Source organism: Marmota monax, unplaced genomic scaffold, assembly GCF_021218885.2.
Source record: "Marmota monax isolate L192 unplaced genomic scaffold, Marmota_monax_Labrador192_F-V1.1 WCK01_AAM20220418_F8-fsc00192, whole genome shotgun sequence".
In the NCBI taxonomy this organism is placed as follows: Eukaryota; Metazoa; Chordata; class Mammalia; order Rodentia; family Sciuridae; genus Marmota; species Marmota monax.
The window spans coordinates 2,245,541-2,269,078 of record NW_026693786.1 but is presented as its reverse complement, the minus strand read 5'-3'; the positions used below and the strand labels follow the sequence as shown (position 1 = coordinate 2,269,078).

Sequence of the window (23,538 nt, the reverse complement as noted above, 5' to 3'; positions counted from 1 at the left end):
CCAAGAATGTCAACTTTACCTATCTTGTTAATTTCTCTGCTTGAACCACTATCATCCTGAGCATGACAATTCCAGTACTATTTAACTTACATGAATTATAGCATGTTTGATCTGGATGGGTTTTGAGGAAACTGAGAGGCTCAGGAAGTTGAAGTTTTCTGCCCAAATCACAGACCTGAGTATGGTCTAGGACACAGATTCCATGAAGCCCAGGCCAGAGTTCCTTGGGGCCTCAGAGGGGTCAGCCTCAGGTGACTGTTCTATAACCCTTGTCTTTCAGACCAGGTCAGCAAGTGGAAACAGATCTCCAAAGCTGCTAAATATTTCTCTCTTGATCCAGCACATTCCATATTTTGCATGCTACTGCCTAACTTTCTAAGGAGCTAGAACACAGTTAGAATCACGGGGTACATTAATAAAGGACCTAGGAAATCCCAGGGGAACATAAAGCTATGCAAAAATACTGCCTTCAGAAAATGAAAAACTCATTCTGACACATGGTACTTCATTTGCTCCATGGTCTATAGGATGATATCTGGTCTGTGATGTATTATGGTTTGGATATAATGTATTTTCCAAAAACTCCTGTGTTTATAACAGAATATTCAGAGGTGAAATGATTGGATCATGAGAGCTATAATCCTCTCAGTCCGTCCTAGTTTGAAGACGCTTATTGAGTGGTAACTATAGACAGATGGGGCATGACTGAAGGAAGTTAGCTCACTGGAGATGTGCCGTTGGAAATTATATATTGACCCTCCTGATATTCATTTTTTCTCCCCACCCACCTTCATGGCTGTGATGAGCTAAGCATTTTCCCTTCATCATGCCTTTCACCATGATGTTCTACCACTCAACTTGGGCCCAGAGCAATGGACTTGGCCAGCCATGGATTGAACTATTGAAATTGTGAGCCCAAATAAACTTTTCCTTCTCTGAGTTGTTCTTGTCAGGTCTTTTTGTCACAGACACAGTGACAAAAAGCTAACTAACACATTAAGGTAAGTGTTTTGGGGAAAAATTCAGCTAGACACTAGAATAGGATGAGTACATTTAAGCCCTAGAGCCCTGATGGTATAAACACAGCTTTACCAGAATACCATTTCCTTTACATGGCCTCTGGCAGTCCTGGGTGGCTCTCCCCAATTCTCAAGCTGTGACAGATGGCAAGAACCCAAAGGCCCTCATGGTATGGGTCCAAAAAACAACATATCCTTCAATTTTCCTTCATCTTCTGAGTGTTTCAAGTTTTTCTGGGACAGGAGGTATTTGGGTTGGGGTGAAAGAAATACATGTGAAAAGTGGATGAGAGGAAACTTCTGAGTAAAGATAGTGGGTTAAACACACATCTAGTTTCCTTATCTCTTGAAACTTCATTTAAACTGATGAAAGGGAATATTTCTTTAAGGCATAAATCCATAAAGAGGGTGGGAATACAAGAGGAGATAGAAGCAACTAAATTTTAGAAATGAAAATGAAGATGCATTAGCAACCAACTTAACATGCCTACAAAGATGCAATGTGAAGCTAGGAGAGCTAATGACAAACAGGTTTCATGCTGAATTCAGGAATGGTGGCAATAGTTAAACTGAAAGTAAGGGTGAAGGGGAATTTAGGTTATACTATAAAACAAACAAGCCAAAATCTCATAGGTCTAAAACAAATATATATATATATATATATATATATATATATATATATATATATATAGAGAGAGAGAGAGAGAGAGAGAGAGAGAGAGAGAGAGCCTATGCTAGTATCTAATGTAATTAAGTAGGTGCCCAGGTTTGTGGGGGTGCCATCTTGAAACATATTTCTATGATTCCCACAGCAGGGAAAATGTAGCATACCAAATCATATACTTTTAATCCTTCTTCCCAGAAATGACATGTTATCTTCTCACATTTCATAGCCAGAACAAGCCATATGACAATGCTTAATCTCCAAAGAGGAAGGAAAAATGAAATCCTACCATAAGTTTAGAATGAGGAAAACTGAATTACAACCCTAATGTAATGTAATAAAAGAGGCTAAAATAAGGATTATTGTTTGAAAGCTGTTTAATAAGCAGGTTTGAACCCTAGATTCTCTCTCCCATACTACTTCCTTACAACTACATGGTGTTGGACAATTCTGTTTCTCCACTTTAGCAGAAATCTGAGCATTTATTTTCCAGGTATGTTAAAATTAAAGCTATCTTGGTGGAAGGATACCAGGCATTGATGTGGACAGGGCTATTATTCTAAACTCAGAGTAACTCCCCCAAACCTTCTTCTATAGGTTTCCCAGAAACCTGGCAGATAGGCCTGTGCCTTTAGGTTGGGGAGGAATGGAAATGTATTCTGGGGGCAAATGGACATTTTAAAGGAAAGGTGCAGTTATATTGGCAGTTAGTGCCGTGATATGAGTTTAAAATAGAGCTCACAGTCAACAAATCCTTAATGTAAATTTAAAGATTACAACCAGATTAAAGGTAAGAGCAGTCATCTAAGAATTATGAGACAACTGGGGAGACTAACAAACAGAAAAAGGCATTTTAGAGCAAAAAAGAGATTATGTAGGGAGAGACATAAACAAATAAGAACAAGATGTTACACAAATGGAACATCCAGAGAACAACAACCAAAACTCTCTTGTAATGTAGAAACATTATAACAAAGAGAAACTTTTCTTCCATATTTTTATTGGTGCATTATAGTTGTACATAATGGTGGGATTCATTGTTATATATCCATACATGCACACCATATAATAATATAATTTGGCCAATATCATTCTACAGTTTTTCCCTTTTCCTCCCCTCCCACCTCCCTGTCTTACCTCTACTGATCTCCCTTTGGTTTCATGAGATCCCTCCCACTTTTCTTTTCCTTTTTCTAGCTTTTACATATGAAAGAAACCATATGTTCCTTGACCTTCTTAGTTTGGCTTATTTCAATTAACATAATGTTCTTAAGTTCCATCCAGTTTCCTGTAAATGACATAATTTCATTTTTCTTTATGGCTGAGTAAAAATCCATTGTGTATATAAACCACATTTTCTTTATCTATTCATCCATTGATGGACACCTAGGTTGGTTCCATAGTTTGGCTATTGTGAATTGTGCTGCATGGGTATGCATGTATCACTATAGAGAAGTATAGCTCATATGGTTGTTCCATGCCCTAGTCTTTTGAGTAATCTCCACACTGATTTCCAGAGTGGATGTACTAATTAACAATCCCAACAAGAGTGTAAACTTGTTTCTTTTTCTCCATGTCCTTTCCAGCATTAATTCTTTGCATTCTTGGTAGCTGCCATTTTAGCTGGAGTGAGATGAAATTTCAGTGTGGTTTGGATTTGTATTTCCCTAATTGCTAATGATGTTGAACATTTTTTCATGTATTTCTTGACCATTTAATTTCTTCTTTTGAGAACTGCCTGTTTAGTTCATGTGCCTACTTATTAACTGGTTTATTTGGGGATTCTTTTGGTGTTAATATTTTGAGTTCTTTATATATCCTAGATATTAATCCCCTGTCAGAAGAGTAGCTAGTAAAGATTTTCTCCTGTTTTATAGGCTCTCTCTTCATATTCTTTATTGTTTCCTTTGCTGTGCAGAAGCTTTTTAATTTGATATCATCCCATTTATTAACTCTTGGCATTATTTCCTGAGCTTTAGGGGTCTTATTGAGGAAGTTGTTGCCTGTGCCTAGATGTTGTAGTGTTGAGTCTACATTTTCTTTTAGGAGTTGCATAGTTTCTGATCTAATTCTTAGGTCTTTGATACAAAAAAAAAAAAGAGAGCGAAACAGTAGATTTTTTGAAGATGGTTAAGTTAATATTCCACAGAATAAGAAAATAACAGAGAAATTAAAACTAGATAAAAAGATAAACAAATTAGAAGACCAGTCCATTAGTATAACATAATTAACATTAATATAATAATTAATTAACATTAATATAATAATATAACATAATTAACATAACATAAATAATAGAAAAAGAAAAAACAATGAAAATGGAAGCAGGAAAATCAGTATATCATCCAAAAGTTCAAGAAAATGTCCCAGGACTTAAAGATATGGGTTTATAGAACAAAAGGGACTACATAGTAGTTATAACAATGTGTGAAAATTGATCCATACCAAATAAGATCAGTGTAAGCTTTCATAATGCTGGGGGCAAAGCAAACATTCAAGTTTCTAGAAAGATATAAACAGGTCACATGTAAAATATTAGGAATTATAATGACTTTAGATTTCTCAACAGGCAACATTAGAACACAAAAAAACAATAGAATGATATTTTCAAATTTCTGAAGGAAGATTATTTCCATACTTGCCTTTCATAGCCAGTCAAATTTTAAGGCAGAATAAAAACATTTTCATGTACATGAAATTTTATGAATTGAATTGTGCACTCCTCAAATTTACATGTCAAAGTGCTAAATGTCAGTCGCTTATTTGGAAATAGGGTTGTTGTGGATTTAGTTAAGATGAAGCCATATTGAGATAAGGTGAGCCCTTAATCCAACATGACTGGTATTCTTATTTAAAAAGAAGAAGTCTGAGCACAGAGACATGCACAATGAGAACATCATGTGAACATAAAGACAAAGATAGGACTGATACATCTACAAGCCCAGGAATGCCAAAGATTGTTAGCAACCCTGCAAAAAGAAGCTGGTCAAGAGCTATGGACCAATTTCTCTCTCACAACCCTCAGAAAGAACCAAAGCTGTTGACGCCCTGAATTTATACCCTCCAGAACTGTGAGACAATAAATTTTTGTTGTTTAAGCCATTCAGTTTGTGGTATTTTGTTATAGCAGCCCTAGCAAACCAATGTCTGGGATTTCAAAAAGATTTACCTACCATGCACTACTCCTTGTGCAGCAATAAAATGTACCCCACTAAAAACCTGAAGCAAATAAACTTCATAAAAGAAAAGGTTTATTTTGGCTCACAGTTTTGGAGGTCTCAGACCACAGTTGTTTGGCCATGTTACTTCTGAGACTGGGGTGAGGCAATAATCATGCCAAGAGCACATGGCAGGGGAAACTGCTTCCCTCATGGTGGCTGGGAAGCCAAGAGAGGAAAAGGGGCCTGGTTCCACAATTCCCTTTAAGGGCATTCCTCCAATGACCTAAGCCCTCCCACAACACATGGCCTCTTAAGGGTCTCCACTACCTATCAACAGAACCAAAATGAGGATCAAGCCTTTAACATGTGAGCCTTTGGGGGACCGTCTAGATACAAACTGTAGTGTAGTACCAGGATATTGAAGAAGGGAGATCCCAGCCTTGCTCTAAGTATTGAAGGCAACCAGTCTAGGCTCTTAAAGTGTACCTTAAGATAGACATAAGGGGCTGGGGTTGTAGCTCAGTGGTAGAGTGCTTGCCTAGCATGTGTGAGGCACTGTTAGATGCTCAGCACCACATATAAATACATAAATATATAAATTAAATAAAGGTCCATTGACAACTAAATTTTTTTTAAAAAAAACAATAGACATTTAAGATTCTTGCTGCTATAATACCATTTAGGCATTTAGGAAGACCACACCACAATTTTTGTAATTTTGTAAGAATCTTCAATTTGGGTCAATGCTCATATTTTGTTTCTTTCATCCATTTTCCAGTAGTTAGTATCTTTAAAATACAAAGGATCAGTGCTTACTTGAAGGGATACTAAAGAAGAAAGGAGTTCAATAAATAATGTCCTACTTTTCATCCAGGTCTACTGTGAAAAACAGAGTTTCCAAAAATGTACTTAGTAGTGGTGGCACTAAATGTATATGGGCTATGATCTGTGAGTGGTAGGTTCTATACCCAGTAAGAACATAGGAAGAATGCATCATAGATAGCTGGAACTGAAAAGTAAACCAGGAACTAAAGTGATGTGCATGTTGGAATGCTCTGATGCATTCTGGGTCATTATGCTACTTGAGGTTATATGGCTACTAATCTAAGTTGTACTCTTGTCTTGTCTCAATTACAATTGACTGTAGCAGGAGAGGAATTCTATACTTTCTCTACTACCTGCTTCCATCACTGTCTGGGATGGCTGTCTGAGTATGGTGTCATGAGAGGAAATTTGTGAACCAGACATAGAAGAATGATGGAAGACTAGGTGAATCCTTGTAAATGATGGAATTGGAGGCAGAATTCGGGGTAATTTGAATAAATTTTTGTATTAAATCAGAAAGACTATCTCAAATAACTGCCGCCGCCACCCCCCCCCCAGCTAACCTAGAGTGGGTTGAATTTTCTGATTAGCTGGGTCTACTCCAGGTGCCAGACACCCTACCACTAATATTTTATTTCTTAAAGGTGTTTTCGATCTCTTGCAATGCTTGATAACAGCAATCAAGAGCAATGACTTCTTTTGAAAACATGTGCAAGTATGGCAGTTCCATGGATTGGAACTTGAGCAGGCATGATCCAATCACAGCACTGAAGACATCATCTTCAATGATCTACTAGTTTTACTAGTATGATAATAAATGATAATTAGAAATCTTGAAAAAGTTTTTTTTTTCAATTTCTGTAAAGTTCTAAAGGAATTTCTCTCCTCCTTAAATTGGTGAGTTTGGGGGACAGTACAGAAAATGCCATAAAGTTTAGCATTCTTCAATAGGGTAGGTGCTAAATGTCACCTGGTCTTTATGTCCTTTGAGATAAATTTTTCCCAGGAAACATCTGGTTTACTCAATTGATAGAAATATTATTTAAAAGAACATTATTTTGGAGACTGGGGATGTGGCTCAATGATAGAGGGCTTGCCTAGCATGCATGAGGCCCTGGGTTCCATCCCCAGCACAGCAAAAAAAAAAAAAAAAAAAGTAAAATAACAGTATTTTGAAAACTATGTTAACATCTCATTTCAAAGAAAATCATAATTAACTTACAATATATCCATGTGGTATTCAAGGAGACCACGTCATCCACAGACATTAAAATGATACCTTAAAATATATTGAATCTTTTAGAAAGTATTTTTAAAAGATTTTAAAGAACCTGTAAACATGCATATGACATACAAGTTGTTAAAAATAACACTACATTATACGTAGTATATGATCACAATGATTTTAAAACATGTACAAAGAAAACACTGGAGAGACTTGCTTCAAATAGTCAACAGTAGAAGCATGGTGAGAAACAGAGCATGGTCTACTGCTGGAGAACCCTCTGGGTTTCTGGACCCAGGCCCCTGGGTGAGCTGGAGGGCACACAGGGACCAGCCTTGGCTTGTGCCTTGCAGATATGTGCTGTGGCTGCCCACTGGCTGGGCCCAGGCCACAAAGAATAGACAGACCAGCCTCTCCCCTAGCCCCACCTCTATGGCCTGTCTGAGCCGGGACCCATGGGCTGCCAGGTCTCCTGGACCAGCTCTCTCCCACCCAGTCAAAGGCCCCATTGAGGACATGGTGCCTTTGGTGAGGCATGGCGAGGGGAGACGAGGCGAGGCCTGGCATGGTGAGGCACGGCAAGGTGAGGCGAGACCAGATAAGGCGAGATGAGGTGAGGCGAGGTGAAGCGAGATGAGGCCTGGGGCATAGCATGTGGCGCGGCGTGGCGCGGCGTGGCGCGGCGTGGCGCGGCGTGGCGCGGCGTGGCGCGGCGTGGCGCGGCGTGGCGCGGCGTGGCGCGGCGTGGCGCGGCGTGAGGTGAGGTGAGGTGAGGCGAGTTGAGGCGAGAAAAATGGCCCCCGCTAGAACGTCATAGAGGCTGGCAGGGGCCTCAAGGTCCTGAGAGGGTGGAAAGCTGGGCCAGGCGTTAGACCCTTAAAAGAAAACTGCTCCATCTGGACAGTCTAGACGTAAAGACGTTGACAAAATATGATAAAGTAGAGAGAGAAAATAACGTGTATTTGGGGCTGGGGTTGTGGCTCAGTGGTAGAGCACTTGTCTAGCACGTGTGAGGCCCTGGGTTAGAACCTTAGACCCGGGGCCGCCCAGATCAGGGCCGTGGGTGACCACTGTGGTTTTGAACGAGACCTCACATCTTCCTGACGAGACAAAGGCGTTACCTAACACCTGTTCAGGAAGGTGAGTGAAGTCCCTGTCGACTACAAGGGGAGTTTAAGGCCGTCGAGGGCGGGTGGGGGCGGCAGGGACTTGGCGGTCGGTGAGGGACCAGTTAGTGGCCAACGGGGAGAACATAGGGGAGACAAGAACGGTTAGCGGTCCCTGGGGGACAGTTAGAGGCTGACCGGGCGGGGGAACGGCTAGAGGCCGGCGGTGGACTGATTTGCCGTTGGGAAAACCGTTAGAGGGCGGTGGGGGATAGAGGGCGGTCGGGGAGACTGTTCGCAGCCATCAGGGAACAGTTAGCAGCTTGGGGGGACCGTTAGAGGCCGTCAGGGGGTGGGGGCTGTTAGGGGTCCATGGGGGAACCGTTAGAGGCTGGGGGTACCGAGCGGTTCACTGGGGCCGGTTGGCAGGTGGGGAAACCAGGCCTTGGCGGGGGCCTGTTGGGGTCCATGGCGGGGACCGTTAGGGGCTGGGGGTGGCACTTAGTGGCCCACAGACAGTTGGCAGTGTTTGGGTGGAACTGTTAGTGGCAGGGACGGGTTAGAGGCCAGTGGGGTGGGACAGGGCAGGGGTGGGGACGGATAGCAGCCATCAGGGCGAACTTGGGGATCCACGTGGGGGAACGGTGGTTAGCAGCCATGGGGTGCAAGGGTTAGCAGACCCTGTTCTGCTGGTGTGAGTTCTGGCCAAGAGAGAAACAGCAGAGGAAGGCACCACGTTGGGCTCAGTGGCCCCGCCTTGGGGAAGGTTCACTGGCCCTTGTAGAAGGCGTGTTTCTGCAGAATGAGAACACTGCTCTCAACTTTCTCCCAACCCTTAAAAGAAAACTGCTCCATCTGGACAGTCTAGACGTAAAGACGTTGACAAAATATGATAAAGTAGAGAGAGAAAATAACGTGTATTTGGGGCTGGGGTTGTGGCTCAGTGGTAGAGCACTTGTCTAGCATGTGTGAGGCCCTGGGTTAGAACCTTAGAACCACATAAAAATAAATAAGCGAAATAAAGGTATTGTGTCCAAGTACAACTAAAAAGTAAATTTTAAAAAAAAGAAAATAACATGTTTTGTAAATGCCTGTTTGTTTTTACTCTATTCTGTAAATGACTTTGAAATGTTGTTAGATTAAAAAAAAAAGAAAGAAAAGAAAAGAAATGTTGTTAGATAGACCACCACTAGGAGCAACTCTTTTCAACATTTGTTCAGGGGGTTAGAGGACTTGGAGCAGAAGACTGCTGAGAAGGAAAAGAAGATCCTATGCCAGGCTGGTCAGATGTAAAAGATGTTTTTCATATTATAACCATTATTTTGTGTGTGAATTTTATTCCTCATTACTGTATGTATAGTTGACAATGTTAAGTATTTTTTTTAAATATCTAGTCTTTTGGCGGGGAGGGATACTGGGGATTGAACTCAGGGGGCACTGGACCACTGAGCCACATCCCCAGCCCTATTTTCTATTTTATTTAGAGACAGGGTCTCACTGAGTTGCTTAGCACCTTGCTTTTGCTGAAGCTGCCTTTGAACTCAGGATCCTCTTGCCTCAACCTCCGGAGCCGCTGGGATTACAGGTGTGCACTACTGCACTGGGTCATCTAGTCTTTCTAGGTATTCTAAAGTGCCCAATATACATCAAAATTAGAAGTAGTAAAATGCAACATATTTTGTAAATTTCTTTTTTGTTAAAATTCATATGAAATGAAAAAAAAATCATATGAAATGTTTTGAGGGTGGGGAGAATTGCCAAAACCCCTCTCGAGTAGTATATATTGTGTGCTGGTTCTCTGGAGAAGGAAAGGGAAAGAGCACCATGCTGGTATGTTTATAATGAGGCAAGAGCAACCACTATTTCTTAGTCTATGTGTTTGTTTCACTTTGCTGTGTACATAATGTATACAAAGGACAAACAAGTCCTAATCTACATCTAGTCTTTCTAGATGCTATAGAGATTGCCAGTCTATGACAGAAGTAGAATTAGTAAACAAATTTTCTGTTTTATGTTAAATTCCTAGGAAAGATTATCTTGTGAAAATTTCAGCATTATAGTCCACTGTGTTGCTAAAGGTCCAGAATTATTATATTTTAAAGGCATTTTCAAATTAGAACTATTGTTACATGTGTGCAGTTTTGAGACTGTTGTTTACACGGGCAAATTGAGTCCTTACATGAAACATCTAGTCTGTCTAGATGTTTAGAAGTGTCCAATATATGTTAAATGTACAGATAATAAAATTTCTCTTTGTAAATATCTTTTTTGCTAAAATTCATATGAAATGTTGTGTTTGGGATGAAAATGTAAAACCACCTCTGTGAGCAGGATAGTACCATCTGTACTTGTTCAGCTATGTGAAGGATGTGGGAGGGAAGCAATTGCAAAAGATAAAATGTTAGTGTGTTCATACTTGGACATTTGCATGCATCATTTTTCTGTGTTTTGTGCACTTTGTTCTACTGCGTATATAATGTGTAAATGAGTCCCAATTTTGTGACATCTACTCTGTAGATGTTAAAGAGGATGCCAGTATGTGATAAAGTAGTTAGTAAAATTAGCACATTTTGTACATTTTGTTTTGAAATTCATAGGAAAGCTTGTCCTCTGTAAATGACTTACAGATAATGTTCAGTCTCCAAGCATTGTATATGCCTATATTGTCCACTGAATTGAAAGTACAAGGAAGTGAGAAGGAAAAGGTTCAAGAACCAAATGGTCATATTAGAAGGTTTTTACCTCAAATTACAACCTTGCTATATGTGTAATTTTATTTACCAGTGCTGTATGCATAGTGGAAAAGTTCTTATGTGAAATATGTAGTCCTTCTAGACATTTAGAAGGGCTTTTAAAAGTAGTAGTAGTAGTAGTAGTGGTAGTAGTAGTAGTAGTAATAGAATAAATTATTTGTAAAGATTTTTTTAAAAAAACTTCCAACAGTAGTACTCTCTGTTGTTTATGGGATTCAGGATGATGTTTGTCATTTTCTTTAACCTTTTCTGTGTTTTCCAAATTTTCTATAATGAGCAAGTCTGTTTTATACCCAAGGAGAAATTATTGGGAAAAAAAAAGAAACAGAGATCATAGGATCTGCCTGACCTGCCTTTCCAATATAATCGAGAAAGACTGGACAGAGAATATTAGGGGTAGGTTCCAGGAAATCTCCTTGAGATGCAAATCCCAGACCTAGTTATAAAATATTTTTTCAAGACAATAGACTTGTTTAAATTGTAGTTGTTTTTCAAAAGCCAAGGGTGGGAGGAAAGAATGGTCTTATTACAGTGGAGCAATACTGCCACCAAAAGAAAAATATTGAAGAAACCTTCATGATCAGAGGTGAAAGAAAGGAAAGGAGAAGAAAGGGAAATTTTATATGTATACTGATTTCCTCCTTTTGCCTGTCCCTCACTAACCAGTCTTATTCTCTTCAGTAGTCACTATTAAGCTACTGATTGATTATGGCTGGTCTTATCTTGAGCCATTTGACTGGCTAGAAAGAGGGGTAGATCTCTTGAGATTCTGAAAGTTCTTCCTAAAGAAAACAAAAGACCTTGACAGGAGGGATGGGATGATAGCATATGCTAAACAAACATGTCAGGATCAAAACCTTTGGGTGGATTTCCAAACAGTAGTTTTCAAATTGTACTTTATGGAGTGCCAGGGATTCACTAGAAGTGGTTAGGGAAACTCATTTTAACCAGAGTAACCCACTTTGGCTACTTTATGTATTGAATTTCCACAGGTAATTATCTTGGAAGAATAAGACAATATCAACCCCGACCCCAAGATGGCAGCACCCTGCGAAGTGGATGTGGCAGCCTCCGGCGAAAGTGATGGCCAGGGCAGGGGTTTTGGATCCTGGCTGGACAGATGGTTGGAGGTGCTGGGAGTGGACCAAGCCATTTATGGTGCCTACATCCTTGGTGTCCTGCAGGAGGAGGAGGAGGAAGAGAAGCTGGATGCTCTGCAGGGTATCCTGTGTGCTTTTCTGGAAGAAGATTCCCTCCGTAATATCTGCAAGGAGATTGTGGAACGGTGGTCTGAAACTCAGAATGTTGTCACCAAAGTGAAAAAAGATGAGGTACAGGCCATTACTATCCTCATTGAGAAGCAGGCACAGATTGTAGTGAAGCCAAGGGTAGTGTCAGAAGAGGAAAAACAGAGAAAAGCTGCCCTGCTGGCCCAGTATGCTGATGTAACAGATGAAGAAGATGAAGCAGATGGAAAGTATGATTCAGGTGCCACCATGATGAACGTTAGTTCTGACAAATCTCTGTTTCGAAACACCAATGTAGAAGATGTCCTCAAAGCTCAGAAATTGGAGCGAGACTCACTTCGGGATGAATCCCAAAGGAAGAAGGAAGAGGACAAGCTACAGAAGGAGAAAGACAAACTAGCCAAGCAGGAACGCAAGGAAAAGAAAAAGACACAGAGAAGGGCACGAAAGTGATAACCCTGACCTGTTTAATTCTTTCTCCACATCAAGAACTTGATCAAAGGGAAAACTGATTTTGCATTATGTGTATTTAAGAGACATGGTAGAATATTGCATAGTGATGTCCCAAAACATTTCCACTTTTGTTTGCATGGTCAAAAGGAAAGTCACAATCACTTCTAATAGCAAAATTTGCCTTATTTTGGTGGTGTGGGTGACCAGATTACTATAATTGATGTCTTTAACAAAGAGCTGCACTGGGGCAATCTTTACATTTAATACAGAAGTTTTGTGTTCCTTTGGCTCCTTTTTATTTTAATTTGTTATATATGACAGCAGAATGCATTAAAATTCATATTACATATGTAGAGCACAATTTTTCATATCTCTGATTACACAAAGTAGAGTCACACCATTCATGTTTTCATACACGTACTTAGGGTAATGATATCCATCATATTCCACCATCATTCCTACCCCCATGGCCCCTCCCCTTTCTCTCCCTCCCCTTTGCTCTATCTAGAGTTCATATAATCCTCCCCCATGCTACCCCTCCCAACCTCACCATGAATCAGTCTCTTTATATTAGAGAAAACATTCAGCATTTATTTTTTGGGGATTGGCTAACTCCACTTAGCATTATATTCTCCAACTCCATCCATTTACCTGCAAATGCCATGATTTTATTCTCTCTTTTGTTGAGTAATATTCCATCGTGTATATATACCACATTTTTCTTTATCCATTCATCTACTGAAGGACATCTAGGTTGGTTCCACAGTTTAGTTATTGTGAATTGTGCTGCTATGAACATTGACATGGCTGTGCCCCTGTAGTATGCTGGTTTTAAGTCTTTGGGTATAAACCAAGGAGCGGGATAACTGGGTCAAATGGTGGTTCCATTCCCAGTGTTCCAACGATTCTCCATACTGCTTTCCATATTGGCTGCACCAACTTGCAGTCCCACCAGCAATGAATGTGTGTGCCTTTTTCCCCACATCTTCTTTTGGCTCCTTTTTTTAATAAAATGTCTTCTCTTGCCTTGAATAAGTTTTCCATGGATAAATATCAGGATTCAAAAAGCTAACTGTTAGAGTTTTTAACTAGAAGAAACATGACCATTCCTCTGAAAAGTGGAAATACAAACTACTTCAGAGGTGATATTTACTCCTAAATATAGTATTGTTCTATGGCTGATATATAAAGCTAATGAGGAAGCCAGGTTGGGGTGGTGCACACCTGTAATCCCAGCTCCTGGGAAGATTGAGGCAGGAGGATAACAACTTTGAGACCAGCTTGAGCAAGTTAAACTAGTCTCAAAAAGGCCTAGGGACTTAGCTCTGTGTTAGAGCACCACTGGGATCAATCCCCAGTGCTGCAAAAAAAAAAAAAAAAGAAAGAAAGAAAGTAAAAGCTAATGAGGAACCCTATCTGGATCCAGATTTTATGTTACATGACAGCAAACAAGAAAAGTGGGAAGAAATTATTTGGAATGTGTTCAGGATCTGAGATCTTTTTTAAAGAACATTTCAACCTATGGGAGAAAAGATTTTTTGATATAAAGATAGTTAGATTTTTCCTCTTCTAGGCTGTGACACGAGGATGTGTCAGTATTAAGTGCAACTGATTATTAAGCTAGATTCATTTTTTTATAATCATGAATTCTTTTGAGTGCCAGTAGGAATTTTGTTCCAATTTTTCCTAAACATGAATATTAAGATCTGGTAATTACCTGGTTTAGAGACACTGGGAAAATTAACCCTTTTAAAGAAACATGGGGCTAGGGCTGGGGCTCAGCAGTTACACACTTGCCTGGCATGTGTGAGGCACTGGGTTCGATTCTCAGCACCACATATAAATAAGAAACACTGGAAATCTTGCTAACAAAGATACTTAGGAGTGTACATAGTAGGTGCTTAACCAATTTATTGAATGAATGAATGAAAGAAGAACAAACTGCCTGGGAGAGTCAAAAGTGAGCAGGAGGGGCTGGGGATGTGGCTCAAGCGGTAGCGCGCTCGCCTGGCATGCGTGCGGCCCGGGTTCGATCCTCAGCACCACGTACAAACAAAGATGTTGCGTCAGCCGAGAACTAAAAAATAAATATTAAAAAATTCTCTCTCTCTCTCTCTCTCTCTCCCCACTCTCTCTTTAAAAAAAAAAAAAAAAAAAAAAAAAAAGTGAGCAGGAACTCTTCATTTCTACCTTTTTCACATGCCACATTGAATTTAAATAAGGCCCTTCTCTACTTGACTTCAGGCAATAGTAGACTGTCAGGCTAAAAAGAGCAATTTCTCTGACAAGACAAAGTAGATATTTTTATACTAGGAGTCAGCAAACTACCAACTGCAGGGCAAATTTGGCCATCTCTTTTTGTATGGTACAAACTAAAAATGTCTTTTGTTTTACATTTTTAAGCATTTATAAGAAAAAAAAAGCACATGATAAAGACCATATTGTGGCCTCTAAAACCTACTACCTAGCTCCTTAGAGATGGTTTGATGACCTTTGTTTTATATCACTAACTAGGAGATTAACAAAAACTTTCACCATTTTGCAGAAGGTTGAAAATAAAAATGCATGGTTAAGGAAAAGGAAATATGTCACCTCTTCATAAAGTCCTGTAACCAGGCATTACAAAAAATTGTCTTTAAATAAAATAAGTCACCAAAAAAAATCTTGCCAAAACCATGGCCTAGAGCATCACCTAGCTTTTGGTGCTTGATTTAATGTTTATAGAATCATTGTGGATGGAAGTTTCAGTCAGATTTGTTGGGATAGGACTAGAACATTTGCTCCCCTCATTTGTCCATTTCCCCAGAATTAGATGAAATCAGGATGTCTCTAGGTTCATTCACCCTTTGAAATTCACTGTATGTTGTAGAGTAATCCGAAAGTGAGAGGTTGGTTCTCATGATTGACTATACAAGGTTTCTTAAATCTTTTAAGTGGCATGTGTCACTTCCACTTGGATCCTATAGGCCATGGTAGTCACAAAGCCAATCCTGATATCCATGGGGCTGGAACATAAGCCTTTCCTAGTGAGGGGCCCCAAAGGGGGCAAGTATTTCAAGCAGTAATACAATTTATATGAATTCTTTAGAAAATAGAAAAGGAACGTAGCACTCAAAACATTTAAAATTCTCATTTCACTATTAGCCAAATGCAAATCAAATCAATCATCTGTTGGGTTGAGGTTGAACAAAAAATTTAATGGATAGCTATCCAGTATGAGTTAGAATGGAGGGAAATGAGCAATTTTAAACACGGGATTTTATTTTTTCCATATTTTTATTGATGCATTATAGTTATATATAATGGTGGGATTTGTTGTTAAATATTCATACATGCACACAATATAACAATATAATTTGGCCAATCTCATTCCCCAGTATTTTCTCTTTGCCTCCTCCTTCCTCCTCCCCCTGGTCCCTTTTCTCTACTATACTGATCTCCTTTTGATTTTCACCTCCCCGCACACACACTTCCTTTTCTGTTTTCCTCTCTAGCTTCCACATATGAGAGAAAAAAATATGTGCATTGACCTAAGTTTGGCTTATTTTTCTTGACATAATTTTTTAAACTTCCAACCATTTTTCATGTAAATGACATATTCTTTATGGCTTAATACAATTTCATTGTGTATATACCACATTTCTTTATCCATTCATCCATTGATGGACACCTTGGCTAATTCTATAGTTTGCTATTGCACACACTGTTTTTAGTAATGTAACTTGGAATTTTGGGAGAATAATTTGATTGCACCTATAAATTTTTTAAAATTTTCATATATTTATGCAAACAGTTTTACTTCTCAGGATCTATCCCACATACCTGTCTGCTAGTACCTAGTGTTAACAATGACAGGTATATGAAGCCAGTCTAGTTTTCATATCCTTCACCCCATGTTTCCCTAGTCCTCACTTTGGACATTTTTGAAGTTTCTACTTAGACTTGCTCCAAAATTTCACTACGATACACCATATTGTAGGATCTTTTCACACTTATCCCAGGTACCACTCAATGGGCCATTTCAGTTTGGGCTATCTGATGGTTGTCTTTGCTTGTTTGTATTTTTTTTCTTCCTGCAAGGTATCTATTGGCTATCTTAAATTGTTTCTCAATCTCTCATGTTTATTGTCACAATTGCCCTATGCATGCTTTCTCATTCTCTCTCTCTCTCTCTCTCTCTCTCTCTCTCTCTCTCTCTCCCTCCCTCCCTCCCTCCCTCCCTCCCTCTCTCCCTCCCTCCCTCCCTCCCTCTCTCCCTCCCTCCCTCTCTTCTCTGTTTTCCAGGAGATTTTACTTATGACTAATATTATAGGACTTTGAAAATATGTGGATAAAGATACAGAGACAGAAGACAAGTAGTGTGAAAAAGTGAAGAAAAACAATGATATTATTAGCTTCTTTTTATTTATTTGTCTTATACTCGACAGTAGAAAGCTATTCAATTTATTGTACACAAATTGAGCAGAATTTTTCACTTCTCTGGTTGTGCATGAAGTAGAGTCACACCATTCGTTCAATCATACATGTACCTAGTGTAATGATGTCCATCTTATTCCACCATTTTCCTACCCCTTTACTGCCTCCCTCCCTCCCCTTTGGCGTTAGCTTCTTTTAGTTAAGCTGAAGTATACAAATTTGGTGAGATTCAGCCTTTTAAATTAAAACATGGTAGTTTCATATTGTTCACATGATGCATAATATAAGATGAGACAGAACAAGATATAAGAACTAAAAATAGTATAGTAAATAATACTTGGAGGAGGGAAGTAACCTAAATTCTCAGTTTTCATAAAAGAGCTAATAGAGCAGCTTATAATAATCAAAAGAGGGTGTTGAAAACCTCCTGGTAACCTGAATGCATCACTGAGACTGCATATTTTCTTATGTCTTTGAGACTCAGGTGCAACACATTCTAGCCTTAGTGGTGAACGGATTGCTTTCACTAATACTACCCCACATTGAGCAGCATAGCATGGAGCAAGACTCTATTTACTGGAGTAATACAGGGTGGTAAGCACAGGACTTTGCCTTAGAAGTGCCAAGTTAGCAAAAGCTAGCAATGGGGAGATCCTAATGGTGCCTATGCCCTGAGCAGTCCCACAGATAAATCCTCTGAAACAGCCCTAATGTTGGGCAGAGCACACAACCCCAGTCTATTTGACCTCTATTTCAGTTAGCATCACCTGTGGCTGGTTGCAGTGGTCTAGGGCCGTAAGTCCACCTTGGCAGTAGATAGCCAGTGAGGGTGTGGGCCTTGGTCTTACCCAGTGCTATGCTAGTCTTGGCAGGCTGTGAGTTCAGGGTGTGATGCAGCATTGCAGTTTTTGTAACCACAGTGTGGCATAGGAAACTGGGGCTGGTTCCTTCATGAGATACTGTCCAGAGCCAGTAAGAATTCCACAGTGCTTGACTAAAGGTTGGTGACTGTGGATGAGCATTTGGACCTATCTCAGTCCCAAGAAGAGGCTTGTAGGGATGAACTATCTTTGTAGGGTTCTCACCCAATTCATGCTGAACACACCTACTATATATTTGGGGAAAACCTGGGCGTGGATTGCCCTCTAGTGCTAAAACAATAACAACACACCAACAGAGGACGCATAGCAAATCTGAATTTCAGGAACAATCCAGTGCTGAAATAGCACAAGTGAATACAAGCTCAGAGAAAATAAGCAGCCCATTTGAATTTCTGGAAGGACAGGCACAAACAAAGCCATATTATAAAGACTATAATAAATGCCTAATCCTTCGATGTGCAGATGACTTTCCACACCAATAAGCATCAAGAACTTCTAGGGAACCATGACCTGATATAAAGGTCAGCATAGCATGGAGCAAACTGACCACATAGTAACCAGTAAGGGGCAATTCTTAGAAAATGTAAAAGAGATGTTTTTTTTTTTAAAACTAAATGAACTTTAAGAGAACACAGAGAAATAATTAAATACTACAACAGAGAAACTTGACACAGAGGTGAAAGCAATTTTAAAAATCATGAAACTCCTTGAGCTAAGAAATATTAAGAAAAATTAAAAATGAGAACAATTTTTTAATTTATTTCTTACATGACAATAATAGAGTGCATTACATACATAATTATCCATTCACAGCACAATTTTTCACAACTGTGTATAGAGTATGTTCATGCCAAATTATGCCATAATACATGAGCTCTCATTTTTTTGCATTACAATTATTAATACACCTTTATACCACAAAAATGAGAATTATTAATAGCACAATAGATCAAACAGAAGAGGGAGGTATCTCCATACTACTTGAAGTTGGGGGAGGGGTGATTCAATCAACTCTTTCTTTCTTCAGTGTGTCTTTTATACTAAAACCAGGAATTATGTTCTCTTACCTGTCTTCCTTAGTTCTTGTGAAGGTTGTTTAGTGCATTAACAGCTGTTCAAATTGCTATGTCTTTGGAGATGATCACCACAAGATCTTAGCTACCACATTGCTCCATCTCCTGGAGTCATTATACTGCTATCTTTAAAGAAACAACTTTATTCTTCAGTCTTTCATTTACCTATCAGTTTTTTCTTTAGAAAAACATTCCAGAAATTATATAATTACTGATTTTTGAAAATACAAGGTACATCATTTTAAATGATGATGTTTTCCTTAAGGCTTTACCCTTCCACATTGTTTTTAGCATTTAAGCAGTAATTTCTAGGTATAGAAGCAATTTATAAATGAATTATCCATGGAAATAATGGAATTTAGGAGCTCCTGTTATGGTTCAGGTCTGGAATGCCCCCAAAGGCTCATTTATTGAAGGCTTGGTTCATAATTCAGCAATTTTCAGAGACAGGGCTGTTGGTAAGTGACTGGATCATAAGGGCTCTTACCTCATCAATGGATTAGTCTATTGGTAGATTCATAGCTAATGGCATTATTGGTAGGTGGTGGAAACTTCAGGAGGTAGATCCTAGTTGGAGCAAGTGGGCCTATAGAGGCATGTCCTTATAGGATACATTTTGTCCCTTGTCTCTTCCTATCTATCTTTGCTTCCTGATTGCTAGGAGGTGAGCAGCTTTGCTCCACCACATCCCTCCCCACCACAATGTTCTGCCTCACCACAGAACTAGAAAAAAATGGAACCAAGGGAGCATGGATTAAAACCTCTGAAATCACAAGCCAACATAAATCTTTCCTCCTTTAAGTTGTTTTTCTCAGGTATTTTGAAACAGTGACTAAAAGCTGAGCACATTTTCCCTGCTATTATTGCCTCTGGGTTACTGTATTATCCCTCTTCCTGCTTTTCTGACTCACTGGCCATGCTTTTATAAATAATCCCTTTATTAAATTTGGCTCTATTCTTTATTTTCCATTGAGAACCTGACTGATAAATAACAGGGCACCCTCGCATGCATGTGCATGCACATGCACCACATATACCTAACACAACTACCCCACAAGTCCCATCATAGACACACTATGACACTTAAATAAATATCATGAAATCATGGAACAGAATTTTGTACAGATGGAGACAAAGATTTCTGAGATCTTTGAGGGGAAATTATTAAGAAATCAATGAATCAATGAGAGGTAGAATAAAAACCAGGAGCTAAGTAATAAATGGAGTACATTTAATATGTTTGTATGTTAGACTTAACTTTGTGAATGGTCATTTTTATATGTCATTGGTATATGTGTTGGAATACATACATATAGAAAGTTTTTCTAATACACTACCATGATCAAAAGCTGAATTTAAATACAATATAACACATATAGGTAAGATAAAGGGTTATTTTTCTTATATTCAAAAACCTTATATAAACTGATTAAACTAACATAAGCAGCATAAATCAACATTTGGCAGCAGTTTGTAATGTTATTGTAGTCAATTGTTGATCTTTTCCAATATGTCTTAACAGTTTTTAAAATTTTTTTCTTTTAGTTGTATATGGACACATTTTATTTATTTTATGTGATGCTGACGATCAAACCCAGTGCCTCACATATGCTAGGCAAGAGCTGTACTACTGAGCCACAGCCATAGCCCCTGTTTTAACACTTTTTAAGAAAAAAAAATCCTAAGAAACGATCATATTTTTTCATGTAATTAACTATAAAATATTTATTTTATACCTTGAATTTTTATAATTTTATCCTATTTGAAATACATATTTGTGAATCACATAAAGAAAGGTTGCATTTTTTACCCAAATGGAAAGTCATTTGTTCTGTTTTCAAAACTCATGCTACCATTTTGAAGGGAAAGTTACTTGGATTGCAAGTCCTAGGTCTTTGGTGTACTGGATTTCGTTACATAGAGAATAGCAATTTACTATAATCAAACAATATTTTCTATTAATGTGAGGTTTTCAGATTTTTAAGGGTATGAATTTGTGTCTGTTTCAATGACTCAAAAAGTAGGGGTGGGCTATCTGTTGTAGGAATAGGGCTCCTCCAGACATGGTCCTGTACCACAATGTTGATTTGTATGAGAGTTTGAATTTAAGCGGAAACCAGTGTTCTCTGACCAATGGCCTGTTCTGAGAAAATACCAAGTTTTCATGAGTTTCCAATGTCCCAAATCTTCATGGAAAATCCCATCACCAGTGAAGTTCTCTTTGCTTCCAGCATCCTATAGACTTTATAAAGAAAATCTGTTTTACTAAAACGTATATATAATTCTAATGATAATATTTCTTTTAAAACATTTATAATTTTAAAAAGTTCTTTCAAGGTTATTTTGCAAAATGGTGAAATAGGATTTTCTATAGCATGTCATGGAAACATCAATTCAAACAACTATTCACACATGAAAGTACTTTCATAGGAGCTAAGGACATCAGATAGCACAGAAGTAGGAAAAGATGTATTGAAAAGGATAGGGAAAAATTATGAATGTAATGCACTCCTCTATTGTGATGTATGTAAGAAATAATTTTTTTAACTGTCAAAGCAGGATCTCGTTTAATGAGAAAACATACACAGCTAATATAATGTACAGGAGCCAATCAGGGTAAAGGTCAGCAGGGTGGGTAGAATTTACATCTACACCCATCCTACAGGCAGTAATGGGACACATGAGCTGTCCTTGAGGGCAGAAGGGTTCTGAGCCTATCCTAGAGGTGGTCCGATTCTTCATCACAACCCATGGCAATGCCTTCTGACTAATCGCTAGGTGCTCTCTTAGCCACCTGTGGCCCCAGGACTGGGAAGTGAGTAGCAGCCAGCAAGTTAGGTTTCCTCTTTTCTGATGCAACATGCCCCACGTTACATCATGCCCTATATCTCCCCCATTTTGTTTTTTTTGCAGGTGTTTGCCTTACTCGAGAGTGTGCCTGTCTTAGGTTGTCCCCCTCTGGGGATCTTACCCGTCATTGACTACCACTTTGGCTCTTCAGGCGGCTCACCTGCAAGGTCGGCAGACCCAATGGGAAGCTTTAAGGAAGGGAGATGGCTATGGCCTATGAAGGAAACCTTTTTGCTCCCGGCTTACACCTGCATGTCCTGATAGAGGCCATGACCAACCTCATAGGGTCATAATTTTTAAAAAAGGATAGGAAAGTCTGTTTTACGTAGCAGAGCATGGAGAGAGACAACCCCACATGGACGAGGAGAGACAAGTGAACAAACTCCAAACTTGGCACACTCCAGATTGTTCTTTCTGAAATCAGCACGTTTAATTCTCAAAAACATGCAAAATCTCAAAGGAAATGAATTAAAATAATCTGCCCTTATACTTATTGTTAGTTGATCATTTTTTTTGCTGGATAAAAGAATAGAAAGCTTTTCTGTGAAACTCTCTTGGAAGCAAAGCATTGAAAAGTCTCTTCATTTCGTTTTAACAATGGAAGGTACTACAAAGACATTTGCAACATTATCATAGTCATATGTTTTCCTTAATACTTTGTCTGTTATTCGTATGCCAGAAATACTTTGCAGGCCCAGTTTTAAGGACAGTAGTGTTAGGGTAAAGCAGAGAGATGACTTTGTGGGCAGCTTTCCAAGGTACCTTCCTGAATATCCACACCAACGAACAGAAGATGTATCACACATTTTCAAAACCAATTTCATTTTCTTATCACTACAGTTTGTTATCTTGCAGGTAATATGAAAAGGCTCTTCCAGAATTACAGTATCTGGGATTTTCTCCAAAGATAGCTTTATGATTCCATAAAATGGAGCCTCTCTTTCAAGCTGGATTGTCTGTAGTATTGCCATTTCACCCAGATTTCTTTTCCATAATATATCTAATTTTCCCATATCCATTAGTCCCCTAATAGTACTAGCTTTCTCTGAATATTCTGGCTTCAGCTGAAGGTGGTATAAGTACTGGCGTCCTTCTGTTGATTGCAAAAATGTCCTTGTTCCAAAGGTACACTCATCTTCTCCACCCTGGTTAACAGTATTTAATTCTACTCCAGTGTACATTTCAGATGGCTCTAAGGAAACCTTTTATATAAACACAGTTGAAGATGACATATTCTGAATCTGGACTTCAAGAAATAAGTCACCCATTTCTGAATTGTAAAACTTGGTTTCAATGTCCAATGGTGCGGAGAGAGAAAATAAGCAGATTTTATTAAAAAACATTCTCTCTCCGAAGTAAGTTGAATGAATAGACACTGAAGCCACAGGGACAGCTCTTCAACATCTATTACTTGGTCATGAATGACATCATCAATAGAGTTGGCCCCAAGTTCTGCCACTGTAGCCATGGAGACTAAAAGATGTAAGTGCTGAGTGCTCGTCTGAAGATCAGGGTTTTCAATATTGTCTTTACAACTTAATTGCTATCACCGAGAATTCTCACATAACTCTAATTTTTATCTCTTCCTTGGAAATGTAGTTCTGAGGATTTGTGGTGATGTCAATCTTTCCCTCAAATCTTCACGTGGAAATCTACTTTTCATGAGCTGATTAGAGAAATTAGCAGACATGTCTCTATCTTCTCAAGTGACTGGAGAGTTGATGAACAATTATGCTTAGAAGACAGCATCACTGAGTGACAGAAAGATTTCCTGTCTGGGTTGATTCCTTTCCATTTTGACTACAATTTTCCTCATTGTTTTAAAATATATCCAGGATTCATTTTAATCAGATAGAGTAAGGTGA

General features: G+C 38.9%; 1 protein-coding gene and 1 pseudogene across 2 annotated transcripts in view; one reads left to right on the top strand and one right to left on the bottom strand.

The window, feature by feature from the left end:
- Positions 1-13,498, top strand: part of LOC124105031 (coiled-coil domain-containing protein 43-like) — a 101,374-nt gene extending 87,876 nt beyond the window's left edge. The window contains exons 1-2 of one of the 2 annotated variants that reach the window (XM_058584901.1): positions 11,004-11,149; positions 11,746-13,498. In XM_058584901.1, the coding sequence (XP_058440884.1) occupies positions 11,791-12,453 (663 nt within the window). In that variant the 5' untranslated portion in view covers positions 11,004-11,149; positions 11,746-11,790 and the 3' untranslated portion in view covers positions 12,454-13,498. Of the gene's footprint in view, positions 1-11,003; positions 11,150-11,745 lie in introns of those variants that run through there. The other variant, XM_046462117.2, reaches the window with a different exon arrangement.
- Positions 13,499-21,868: 8,370 nt separating this feature from the next.
- Positions 21,869-23,304, bottom strand: LOC124105073 (trafficking protein particle complex subunit 13-like; annotated as a pseudogene).
- Between the last annotated feature and the right edge of the window lie 234 nt (positions 23,305-23,538).